General features: G+C 48.3%; 1 protein-coding gene across 1 annotated transcript; it reads right to left on the bottom strand.

Moving 5' to 3' along the window:
* Positions 1-10067: 10067 nt before the first annotated feature.
* On the bottom strand, positions 10068-12098 carry HELT (helt bHLH transcription factor). Its single transcript, XM_073798602.1, is given in 4 exon segments — positions 10068-10717; positions 11158-11393; positions 11524-11633; positions 11940-12098. Coding segments are annotated over 4 exon segments (1005 nt in total). The 3' UTR covers positions 10068-10217.
* Between the last annotated feature and the right edge of the window lie 1378 nt (positions 12099-13476).

Here is a 13476-nt window from a genome sequence, read left to right as displayed (position 1 = left end):
AGACTGTGTTTGCAGCCTTAAGACAAATCCCCTAGAGCTGTTCCAACCAGGTGGCTGCTCTGAAGTCTATTTAGAACTTCTGGAGTTGCCCCTGTACCTGATCCCTAGCAAATCCCTTCCTAAAAAAGAGATCTCTTTCTATCAATACCTTTCTTCCATGTCTTTTCTGATGCAGAGAAGAAAACACTCAGATTAAGACTGGTTTTAAAAAAGGGGAGGGGCAATGAATTGACAAAATAAAAACCATTATTTCAAAAATTCAATATTGTAAATAGGTCAGCAGTTTCAAAGGAAATTGATTTAGTTTATACAGCAACCTCATGCAGATTTTAGTCACGCTAGCTAAGTTATTGGGTACAGACCACTGGCCAGACACTGCTGTTAACTCTCTTAATCCTCCCATTAACCCTATGGGAGGGGTACTATCATTCCATTTAATGATGGGAACTGAAGCCCAGAGTTGTCCAATAATTTTCAAGGTCATATAATCAGAAAATGGCAGAACCAGGACTTAGCAGCTTAGCTCCAGAGCCCATGTTCTTAATCACCTTGCCTGTTGATAGTATTTAATGTCAAATAATGATATTGTTTGATTATAAAAGTCCAGAAAAAATAGACCAGAACATAGATTTCATGTGCAGTTGACCCTTGAACAACTTGGAAGTTAGGGACGCTGACCCTCAATGCAGTAAAAAATCCACATCCAACTTTACAGGCGGCTTCCATAACCGCAGTCCCGCATCCTTGAATTCAGTCAGCGGTAGATCGTGTCATACTGTAGTACGTGTTTATTGAAAATATCCGTGTATAAGTGGACCCACGCAGTTCAAACCAGTGTTGTTCAAGGGTCAGCTAATTTTGTCAGTGTTTCATACCAAGAATTTCTGAAGCCATTTAAGAGGCAGATTTGTGTGAATGGGCACAAGGCTGCTGCAACTATGCATTTCCCTTCACGTGAGAGTGAAGATCAACTTTTCCTTAGAGAAGAGTCAGCAGCTTTGAGAGTGCTGATTAGTCGCCTAAGGGAAAAGGTATTCTGAACTTTGCCTTTGAAAAACAGCATTCACGATAGCCTGGGGTGTGAATCGGTGTCACTGTGCCTGATCAATCAGTGTCTGTGTGCCTGATGTTGCATTTGGGGTAGTTAGTGTCAAGCAATGAGGCCTGAGAAGTGTGCAGGGGCCACAGTGGGAAGGCTGACAAGGAACTTGGACTTTTTCCTGAGAGTAAGAGCAGGCAGGCATTGAATAATTCTAAACAGGAATTTTAGATTTGTGTTTTAGAAAAGCGGTCTGGTTGATATGCTGAAAATCAATTAGAGGAAGCAAAAATGGACGCTTGTGAGATTGGTGGGAAGTTGAAAACGGTCACTGACAGCCTGGTTTTTGGCTGTGGCAGAAGAAATAGAAATGAATGGATCAAGAGATAAAAGGTAAAATCCACAAGTCTTGATGTCTGTTTGGATGTGGAGTTAGGAGAAGGGTGAGAAGCTGGTCAAGGGATAGTGGTGAATCAAGGAGAGACAGATTGTGAATCTATCTGGAGGTGAGGATAGATCTGGAAATAAGGCCTTAGTGGTTTCCTATTGCATGACATGGTTTTGCCTAGATTAAGAGCCTCAAAAGAAACCTTCAGGGGCTTCCCTGGTGGTGCAGTGGTTGAGAGTCCGCCTGCCGATGCAGGGGACATGGGTTCGTGCCCCGGTCCAGGAAGATCCCACATGCCGCGGAACGGCTGTGCCCATGAGCCATGGCCGCTGAGCCTGCGCGTCCGGAGCCTGTTGCTCCGCAATGGGAGAGGCCACAACAGTGAGAGGCCCGCGTACCGCAAAAAAAAAAAAAAAAAAAAAAAGAAACCTTCAGGATAACTGTATCCTACCCCATAAGAGAAGAAAAGTTGGTGATTGGGCAGAAAGGGGCTGGGTAGGGAAAAAAGGGGAGAAGCAAAGGGAGGAAACATTTATGTTTTGATATATTTATATATTTGGGGAGGAAGAATTTATTTGTCCAATAATTTTCTCTTCTGTAATCCAGTGTGACTGGAAGAGCCTACAGAGGGCTTTTCAATATTAAAAAAAACAAACAACCCAATTGAAAAATGGGCAGAAGACCTAAATAGACATTTCTCCAAAGAAGACAAACAGATGGCCAAGAGGCACATGAAAAGCTGCTCAACATCACTAATTATTAGAGAAATGCAAATCAAAACTACAATGAGGTATCACCTCAAACCGGTTAGAATGGGCATCATCAGAAAATCTACAAACAACAAATGCTGGAGAGGGTGTGGAGAAAAGGGAAGCTTCTTGCACTGTTGGTGGGAATGTAAATTGATACAGCCACTATGGAGAACAGTATGGAGGTTCCTTAAAAAACTAAAAATAGGGGCTTCCCTGGTGGCGCAGTGTTTGAGAGTCCGCCTGCCGATGCAAGGGATACGGGTTTGTGCCCCGGTTCGGGAAGATCCCACATGCCGCGGAGTGGCTGGGCCTATGAGCCATGGCCACTGAGCCTGTGCATCTGGAGCCTGTGCTCCGCAATGGGAGAGGCAACAGCAGTGAGAGGCCCGCGTACTGAAAAAAAAAAAAAAAAAAAAAAGAATAGAACTGCCATACGACCCAGCAATCCCAGTACTGGGCATATACCCTGAGAAAACCATAATTCAAAAAGAGTCATGTACCACAATGTTCACTGCAGCGCTATTTACAATAACCAGGACATAGAAGCAACCTAAGTGTCCTTCGACAGATGAATGGTTAAAGAAGATGTGGTACATATATACAATGGAATATTACTCAGCCATAAAAAGGAACGAAATTGGGTCATTTGTAGAGACATGGATGGATCTAGAGACTGTCATACAGAGTGAAGTAAGTCAGAAAGAGAAAAACAAATATATTAACACATATATGTGGAACCTAGAAAAATGGTACAGATGAACTGGTTTGCAGGGCAGAAATAGAGACACAGATGTAGAGAACAAGCATATGGACACCAAGGGGGGAAAGCGGTGGGGGGTGGGGGTGGGGGTGTGATGAATTGGGAGATTGGGATTGATATGTATACACTATGTGTATAAAATTGATGACTAATGAGAACCTGCTCTATAAAAAATTAAATAAAATTAAAAAAAAAAAGAAAGAAACTGGGTGTTGATAGTAGTGGCTACCTTTCCTTCGCAGAATTCAAATCAGTTCTTAAGTTCTACAACTTCCTCCTTAGTGAAGATGAGCTTTATCAAAGTATGACTGGGAGTTATATGGAAAAATAGACTACAGATTTGTTTTGGAAGAAGCTTGCTAACAATAGCAAACACCTGATACCCAAAAACCCACCATCAAGTGCAACATAAACTCATCCTGTATTCTTGTTACCCACATCACTTGGTTCCTGTCCTCATAGCAAGTCATTTGATGCTTCTTGGAAATTACCGTTTCCTAAACTCCCTTATCACCAAAGCATATTCAGCTTTCATGGTGTCTCTTTCTGTAATACATAATTGAAAAGATTTGAAAGTGTTGTCTCACTGATACATGTTCTCTACATGACAAGGAAACAGACAACACAATGCTACTTTCAGTAGTTTTAGAAATTATCTTTCCATTTTTTATAGTATTCTAAGAAATTCTTAGCTTAACTTCTTCCCTTTGAAATTAATGATATAGCAGTGAAATTCCTTCCCCTGCAGCCTCCCCTCACCATATATGTTTGGGCCATCATCAGCCTTGGGTTCAGGGTCATGATAGTTATTATTCAGTTCTAATTTGACAGTATCCACATTGCTCTTGTCTTTTTTTTTTTTTTTTTTTTTTTTGCGGTACGCGGGCCTCTCACTGCTGTGGCCTCTCCCGCTGCGGAGCACAGGCTCCGGACGCGCAGGCTCAGCGGCCATGGCTCACGGGCCCAGCTGCTCCGCGGCATGTGGGATCCTCCCGGACCAGGGCATGAACCCGTGTCTCCTGCATCGGCAGGCGGACTCTCAACCACTGCGCCACCAAGGAAGCCCCTGCTCTTGTCTTTTTGACTGGGCTGTCATGTAAGTCAGATAGGGTTCAATGGTATTCATCTCTGCCTCTTTACTGTACATCACAGTAGGAGGGGTTTGTGAAATTAGGAATTTTTCAAGCTTTCACAAATTTATTGCTTATGGCTTGTGGCCAGAATATATATTTACAAATGACCCTCCCTTCAATTTGACTTTTTCCAAACAGCTTCTCCAAGTACCCAGAATTGACTTCCCGGACTTCCCCCCCAGTATTGCTGAGGCTAGACAGGTTGCAGTTGTAGGTGTGCCACATACATGGCACACAATACATCAAAAAAGTAGAGAGATGAGTCGTAACTTGTAGTCCTAAAACTTGTGTGCGTCCTCTCCATGTCTTTATAGCAATTATTTTCTTCACTAATTATACTTTAGGTTATATTTAGAAAGAATAATAGGGCTAGATCACAGATTTATATAGCCTGGCATAAATATAAAATAGAAATCATGTTTATGTAAAAAATAAAGTTCTGTTCTTAGTGGATGGAGATGAAAGTCTTTTATTGTGGAAGACCTCTACTGATATACCTATGACAAAACAGCCATAGAGGAGGCTTGCTTTTTGTTTCATCAAACATTGCAAAAGGGCTCCTAGAAATATTGTACCAAGAATGTTTCATCATATTTATAAAGCTTTAACTAGTATGTTTTACTGACTCTTGCTTTTAAGTTAAACATAATAAATGAGGCTAGGTGGGAATAGCAAAAAGTACTCAGGTTCCCATTTCCCTTGGGGTTCTTTTTCCTCACACCCTCTCTTTATAGCTCAGCCCAGAATTCCTGCTCAAGTTTCCCACCCCCATCGTCTGTGGTTTTGGTAACTTTCCTGTTATCCTCCACGCCCCCATTCAGCATAACACTGTCTACTGCCTCTCTCCTGCTTTGCTGCAGCTCTTCCCAATATATAGAGGGTTTGTCAGAGATTATAATGGGACAGATTTGCAGTCCTTCATAATGGTTGCTTCTTATCTTCCAAGTGAGCCAGAAATAGTTGGGTCCCTCAAGCTCTAAGCTAGCCACTCTCTTCAGTGGTCTTTTCTCTGGTCCCAGCTCGTCTTTCCACGCACACTTGTGGACGCAGCAGCCACCTGTGCACACACATGCGGACACTCTTGTGCCTACACTGCTCAACGCACACAGGCATATATGTATATCCGCCTTCCTAGCTGCACACATATAGGCACCCAGGTTCTGGGGTTTTAGGGCATCCAATAAATAAATGTCTTTTTTTTCCCTCTTACCTGTTCTCAGAATCATTTAGGATATGGATATGGGACATCAGGTGGAGGAAAAAAATGTCTGTTTTGAGACTGACTGGAGGATGTGACATCTGCGTGTGGAGAGTGGGCTTGTAACACTTCACCTTAGAATTAAACTTAGCCATCAAAAGCATAGGAAGAGCCCTAAATCTTCCAGCCAGCTTAGATGAGAACGCTTGCTTGCTTCCTGTGGGCAGGTTGGCGCCCAAAGATAAAGGGGCTGAGGTGAGTGTGTTTGGGTCCACCTTTTAAACCCTCCAGTGGGGTAGCTGAAGAATGTGAAAGGGCTGCTGAGAGAGGTTGGGAGTGTTACCCCAGTGATACCTCTTCCTGTGGACACACACATGCAGAGATCATTCTTACCCCAGGCCGTGGGTGCATGGAGAATCGGATATTGGGAGCCGAGCAATCAGAAAACCAGAGAGTGTGAGAAACGAAGGCCAAGTGAGAAAGGGAGTGAGAGTGAGGGGTCGGGACCCAGGCAGCTGGGGGTCTGCAGCACTGCCTTCACCTGCATCAGGGGGTGGGTCTGGAGCCAGCATTGGGGCAGACAGGTGACAAATAGGATGGACAGAAGACTTGAATGGGAAAAAATGGGGGAGATGCTGAGAGGAACATAAAGCTGCCAGAGAAAGTGTATTTAAGGAATATTGAATTAGTTTATTTATTTACTCCATGATCCAGAAAAGAATCCGCAACAGCCAAGTTTGTATGTTAATAATAGGCATTAGAATATGTACTTTGAGAGAGAATGTGGGAATGTGGGTATAAGAGCTGTAACAAAATAACATAAAGCTAGATTTCTGTATTTGAAAGAGCATAAGAGATAGTATTCCAAGGTTATTAGGGGCCCCGAGTACCAACCATAACTCGGAATGGGGCTCATAGGCCTCAAAATGACCATGGGATGGAATTTGAGCTCCCTACCCCCACTTGCCCTAAATGAAGAATATTGCCTTGTTTCAGAATAAGCCTTGGGGTTTAAGAAAGAGCCCTGGGGTTCAAGATTTTTTCATCATGTGCCTTGACATTTTATTTTTCAGTTTGTGGTGGTCCCAAGGATCTGACACTTGCAGGGGGGAGGAATAGATAATTATTATGATAGCTAACATTTATTGAACATTCACTGTGGGCCACACACTGTCTAGAGTGCTTTGAGTGTACCAGTTCATTTAATCCTCTTAGCAACCCTATGAGGTATGTGCACCTTTAATATCTCTATTTTATAGATGAGGAAACAGATGCAGAGTGGCTTAGCAATTTGCCCAGAATTGTAAGAAGCAGAGCTGGAATGCAGATCCAGGTGGGGTCTGAACAGCTAATGGTGCAGAAAAGAGGAGGGTGGAGTCGACTCAGCCCAGTCTTGGCTCTTTCCCGTGTGAAAGGAGCAGAACCCTCATCAGGCTAGTTTTGAATTCAAATCCTGGATTTGGCGTCTGCATTTAGCTGGGCCTTCAGGAAGAGTTAACTGCCTTAACCAAGCAGGCCAAGTGTGTCTCCTGCTGCCAGACCACAAGGTAGAATTTCTAGGCAAAGGCAGGGACGTTGGTCTGTCTGAAAACCCTCAGAATGTGTGTAGGTTGCTCCACAGATTTCTGGGTGGGTGTACAAGTACTTTCTGGTCTCTACTGAAGTGGGGAGGGGACTAAGGGCCAGAAACAAGAGGTCTAGGGGAGATGTAGAATCCAAGAGACTCAGTACTATGATGTCATGCCACACATGTTTATTGAGCTCCTACTACATGCCCCATCTTGCCTTACTTTTCTTGGTGTGTTACTCTATGCAGATACCCATTACCAGGTTCCTAGGGATTCCGTGCCTTTGTGGGGTCAGGTAGGCACTTGCATAGCTGCTCTTCCACCTTCCTTGTCTGGTATCTAGCAGGCCAGACTGCAGGGCCCCCACTGGTACATGGCTGTGTTTGTTCAATAACGCTTGGAAGCACAAGTGAGCTCTGTATTACCGCCTTTTCGCTGGGGTGTCTGGAGGGCCAAGAAGCTCCTAGTTGTAGCCCTACAGAGCCACAGGGACTGAACCAAAGCACCAGCCATCAGCTTTGTTCCTCAAGCCTCTAGAGAAAACCTTTGATTTCATGGGGATGATTATTTTTATTCTTGCCCACTCAAGGATGAAGCCCAAGAAACAAGGGGTTGCCCCTTTCAGAAGTATCACAATGGGTCACCTCCAGCCAAACCCACTGTTTTTTGTTTTTTGTTATTTCTGGGTTTGGTTGAGCCTCTCTTGGAAACCATTACTATACAACTTACTTAAAAGAAAGAGTGGAGGGATTGGGCATAAGAGACTCAGACAGAGGGGGGAGTAGGTGGGGGGCTTGGGACAGAGAGGCTGGAAGTAATGTGTTGTCAGAGAAAGTACAGGAAGAACACATTAAAGTCACAATCTGATTTAAGTCGATTCCATTTTGTAGTGACATTTTTAATCTTCTGCAAAGTTTGACTTTTCGCCAAGCCTGGAGAATTGGAACTTTGGAAGAAGGTTTCAGAAAAAGACACAACACACACACACACACACACACACACACACACACACACACACACACACACACACAGAAAGGGGGAGGGAGAGAAAAGGGAGGGAGACTTTTATCCTAAAGTCATTGTAAATCCAAAGCAGGGTTTTATCCTCCACAGTTAAATGAGAAAGAAAAAAAAAAATCAAGAATACCAACATTTGAGGTACAAAGACTGTCATGGGCCAGTGGAAGTTTGCAAAATTATATGTAAATGACCAAAGTTTTTACTATGGTGGCCCTGTGCTTTCCCAAAGCTAATCCCAAAGAGAAAATCTACTTAGCAAAAGAAAGTTTTGTCTAATTTGGTTAACAGTTGAGAAGTGACAAAAATGCTGAATATATTAATAATTTATATTTCCAGGGTAACACTATATCTTTAATGCTTCACTGCCAAAGGGAATTCAGATTGGCTTAATGCTCAGAGAAAAAAAGGCTGAAAGGCCTTCCTTCATATTCTGTGTCCAGCGCTGATAAAAATGGGTGTAAGACATGTGTTCCAATAATAGGCACCATGCATTCTCCCATTTCTGCATAATTTGTTTTCATCCCATATTGCTCAATATATATTTGTTATCCAGTGGCCTCCTGACCTTACACTGACTTTCATGCTCCAACTATATCATTTCATAAGGGAGGAGATACTTGTTTGCATCTCACATTTTATAGATAAGTATTGTAGTGATATATAGTGCGTGTAAGGGCAAGAACCCTTTACTTGAAAGACTTTTTCTAAAGTTTATAGATTCTCCCTGCCCCCAAAACATACACATTTAAGATTTAAGTTTCACTTTATGGACAACATAATGAAGTGGCTGTGTGTGTGTGTGTGTGTGTGTGTGTGTGTGTGTGTGTGTGTGGTATTTTTGGTCCTGTCTCTGTAATCAAGTTTGAGGGTTTATAAATTGTAGGCCATCTTCCTCCATGACCTCAGTAAACAGTCTAGGTCAGAGCTCCCTTAAGCCCTGTCCACAGAAATGGAATAAGTTAATTTATTGCACTCCAGCTAACCTGAGCGGTGACAAATAATCGTAGTTCAGCTAAATGGCCTCAGGAAACAGGAAAACCTGCTACCTAATTTTGAGTTATTTAAAGGGCATCAAAGGGAACGGGAACAGAAAGAAAAGACAAAGAAAAAAAAATCAGTGAAGGAAAAATTTTAAATTCTCACAAAGACAACTTTAACGGGTTGGTTACCTTTTTCATTTTACCAGTTAACATAGAACAACAGTGAGGCTTATTTTGCTCTTTGGGTCCTAGAAAAACCTGATTTCTGCTTGTTATTTTAAATGTATTGCTGTTTTGTGGGTAAGACAGATCGAATTGTCGTTGAAAACTACAAGCCCCTTACAGATCACTAGCCAAGTCTTCCCTAGACCCCAGAACGTTCCTATGTTCTGGGTGGAGCGAGAAGGTTAAAATCCCCCTCCCCCAGGAAAAGGTGGAGAAGCCTTTCTCAGCAGGCCCAAGAACCCAGCGTCTCAACGCCGCACCAGTGGCCGGATGTGGGTGTGGGCAGAGGGAACAATCCTCTCGGGGGAGCACGTCTCCCAACCCGGTCGCTGCCGGCCTCTCACCAGGTTGCCCAGCGGCCCCTAAGCTGAGATGATTTGTGCGCCAAAGGCAACTCCAGTTTCCCGAACCCTTCGGTGCCGACGAGTAGTTGTCATTCGAAGATAAACTTCATCGTCTGTTGTTTCTAAGCCACACTCGGAAGCTACCTCCTCTACATATTTTTTACCAGACAGGTTGAGGCCGTAAACCTAGTCACGCATCCCGATGGTCTGAGTTTCGGCGCGCTCCAGACCAGCGGGCATGTGGTGCGCGCGTGTCTGGGGCCTCGTCCCGGGTTAGGGAAGGGCGCCCAGGTCGGAACTGGCGAAAGTCCGCCAAAGCCAGCTTGGGGAGGGTCCTTCGATTTGTACTTTCTGAGAGCTGAGGGGCCTGTTCCTCGAGTCTGCCCTTCCCCCAGGCAAATGCCCAAGGTGCGCCCGAGGCACGTGCGGGTCTGGAGCCCCGGGGGAAACGCGAATCCAGCCTGGAAGCGACCCCTCCACTTAGCCTCCCCGCCTCCTCAGACACCGCAGCGACCCGCCCCCTTCCCCACCCAGACTATTGAGGGCCGTCACCTTGGCCCCTATCAGCCTTGCGCCCGAGACATCTCGGAGGGGGTGGGTTTTGGAAGAGCAGAAGGTAACAAGAAATCCATCTTTCTGGTACCTTCAGAAAACGTTTATTGCCAAGGGGGAGATCCTTCAGAAGACTCTTTCGCTTTTGGCCTTCCCCCACCCAGCTCTTTTGTTGGCACCGTATTTACACTTGTACAATATACAGTATTTCTCCCAGGCAGCGCCCGAAGCGCAAAGAAATCTGCGGGCGAGTCGGCGTCAGAGTACCGCGGGGTGCTGGGGCGTGTGCAGGTTAAGGGCGTTGGGGTGGGCGTGGCCGATCAGGTTGAGGTAATGCCGGTCCAGGCCCTGCACGGGCGTCAGGAAGGGGCTGTGCTGCTGCGCAGGGCTCGGAAGAGGCACGGGCGCGCTGGGCAGGTAGGGCAGCGCCGGGCTGCGGGCCGCGCCGTGTGGCCAGGGGAAGGACCCCGGGGCCGCGCCCTGCGGGAACACGGACGCCTCACCAGGGCTATGGCCTGCGAACTCGGGCCCCGCTGGGTGCAGCTGATAAGAGAAATCCGGCTCCGGGAGCGAACCCAGAGGCTGGAAGGCGGGCTCGGCGCCCAAGCGGGCCTTGGACTGCAAGAAGGCGAGGATGCGCGCGTACTTGGTGTCCTTGGTCTCCATCCTCTCGACGGTGGTGAGGTAATGCACCAGGTTCTTCATGCACTCGTGGTAGCCGTAGTGGAAGTAGTTGGCAAACTCCGCTAGCAGTTCTGCTGGAGGGGCGAGAAAAACCGTAGAAAGAAAAAAACTGTGAGCGCCCTTTCCGACCGGGAGCGCGAGGCGGGGGCCAAGCACCTCCCATCACGTTTCCTGGCCGGAGTTTCCGTTGGACGCCCGCCCTCTCCTCTTGTTACTCTGGAGACTGGAAAAACGCCAGCTAGCGACTTCCTTTTCCTTAAGAGTCTGACCCCACCCTCCCCACCTGAGAGGAGACCGCGGAACCTGTATCCCCAGACACCTGTGCTCCAGTCCCCCTAGCTTTCACAGGAGTCCGCTCTCACCTCCACCCCGCCCCCGCCCCCGCCCCCGCCCCGGCAGCATCCGGAGAGCGAGAGACCTCTAGCGAGCGCCGCTTCACTCCCACTCCCGCCCCCAGGTCTCCGTGTGGCGCACGGTCCCTGTCCAGGTTCCCCTTTGCGCAACCCGCGCCCACCTTTTTCCCTTCCCCGGGGAAAATCAGCGGAGTGCAGAGCTCTCAGGTACTGAACGGTCATCTCGAGGATCTCCGCCTTCTCCAGCTTCCCGGAACTCTGCAAAAGGAGGAAGGGCTCCTCGAAGCGGCCCAGCGGGTGCCGGCCAACCCGGGCAGGCTGGGTGCAAGGTTTTATCCGGAGAGGACCAGCGAGTGGGGCGCTGCTGTGGATCTGCGCGAGGGCCGCCCGGGGCTCACTCAGCGCTCAGGCACCCGGGAAGGGAGCCCACACGTGCAAGGCCCTCTCAGGCTCCAGACTCCCGGCATCACTGCCGAGAGTGGCGGCAGAGGATCCCCAGCGCCAGCACCGTTTTCTCGGCCGCCGACGTTACCTGCTTCGCCAGGGCCATGGGCACCGTCTTGCCCAGCTCGTTCAAACAGCGGTTAATCCGGTCTCTCCTCCGCTTTTCTATCACTTTGTGGGAAACGGGGGTTCTCTGCGAACAGAGGTTTGTACGTTTAGGATGGCTTTGCCCAGAGAGTCGTGAAAGGCACGGCTGGCACAGCTGTCTCCCAGCCCTCAACGCTGCCCAGGGACTCGCCCCAGGCCCCTGTCCCTCCACAGTGGGTCACATAAGCTCTGCCTTCTCACACCCGCGCTGGTGCGCTCCCTTTCCAGCGTCCGCTGGGCCACACCGCCGTGCTGAGCACCAGGGCAGTGGGGAGGTGGCCACCAGCCTCCAGGCGTGGGCTCCTCCCTGACTGAGGCGTCCCCTCCCTCTATCCTCATCCCCTTCCCAAACCACTCAGGATTCCTCTCCAGGAGAAGTCCCGTGTGATAATGTCCCTGCCCGTCGGTCCAGCCAGGTGGTGCTGCGGGCGTCAGACGCCCCCACCCTGTTGGCGCAAGAGCCATCTGGGCTCAGCCGACTCACTTTGCGTTCCTTGAGCTTTCCTGACATTCTGGTCAGTACGCGCCCTCGGGAGAGGCGGTGGCGCGAGGCACCCGTCCACTTTTCGCCTCGTGTGCCTCCTCGAGTGTCCCAGGTAGACTGCAGCCTCCCAACTACCAGGGGCTGCCTTATAAAGCGGTCATCCAGGGCTCCAAGTGCATTCACGACTTGAATTATTCCATAGGATTAGGGGAGCTGCGTTTGGGGGATGCATGCATTCAAGATCAGTTTTTTTTTTTTTAAGTTAAGAAAAAAAAATTAGCAGCCGAGGGGGGCGAGCTGGGGGCAGATCAGCTTTGTTAATCCACGTGGCCCTTCAAAGGACACGTGACCGGCGGGGGAATAACATTAGCATGGCAACAGCCGGGGCGGGAAGGAGGCGGTAAACCTGCGCCGGCGGACGAGCGAGCGCAGGGGCGCAGCGGCCGCGGGCGCCGGGGGGCGAGGACCCTCACAAAACAGTGTCGCCTCCTTTAGTCCCACCGCTGAGTCTCACACGATTGCCTGTTTACAAATCCCAGCAAGCCCGCAGTCTCAGCGCCGAGTGCGTTTTAAAGCCTGTCCAGAGTCATTAAAGTAATTAAGTAAGCCTTTAATAGGCTGTTCCGCCGGGTTCAAGGGAGAGCTCTTGGAGACGGAGGCGCCCCGTTTGTTCCCAGGCTTTTCTCACACGACTTGGTGACACGTCCATCTCCCCCCTTTTTGTTTACACCGCTTTATTTGTCCGGACATCCCGGCAGGTGTGGGGCTGCGGCGGGCACAAGAGGCTCCCGCCTCGCCTCGCCCCTCCCGCAGGTCTTTGGCACGCGACGCTCCCCCCTACTCCCTGACCACATCGCCGCCTTTCTTTTCTCCCCCCCTCGGGCTCTCTCTTCGCGGGGGGAAGAGGCTCAATTTGTAGCCTATTATCCTATAAGGAAAATGTCCATTGAAAAGTATGAATAGTTTCATTGGGCTAAATTTTAATAATGCCAGAGGGTGGGGGAGGAAAGACAGGCAGGCGTGTGTGTGAGTGTGTGTGCGTGTGTGTGTGTGTGTGTGTGTGTGTGAGGGGGGTGGTGGGAGGATTGGGGGGCAAAACGGAGAAGAGTGGGCTGAGAAGAAAAGGGGGAATGCAGCTGGCCCAGGCGAGCATTATGCGACGTCACCTGCGAGAGGGGGCGCCTACAGACCCCTATTCATTTGCCTAATTTTGGTCAATTTAACAAACTTCAGGAGAAATTATTGTGGCTTTGTCAGAGAGGGTGAAGCCTTCTGATCGAATTAACAGCATGTTTTGATCCGGTAAATGTCATTAGAAAGGGAGAAACAATCGCGCTTAGAGGGCTCTAAGTAATGCGCCCAAGTGGAGACGCCAAAGCGCACGGCTCACAAAGGGAGCAAGTAG

This window comes from Tursiops truncatus, chromosome 21 (genome assembly GCF_011762595.2).
Source record: "Tursiops truncatus isolate mTurTru1 chromosome 21, mTurTru1.mat.Y, whole genome shotgun sequence".
Taxonomy (NCBI): domain Eukaryota; kingdom Metazoa; phylum Chordata; class Mammalia; order Artiodactyla; family Delphinidae; genus Tursiops; species Tursiops truncatus.
Note: the sequence above shows the minus strand (reverse complement) of the source record. Positions and strands in the feature narration are given on the sequence as shown.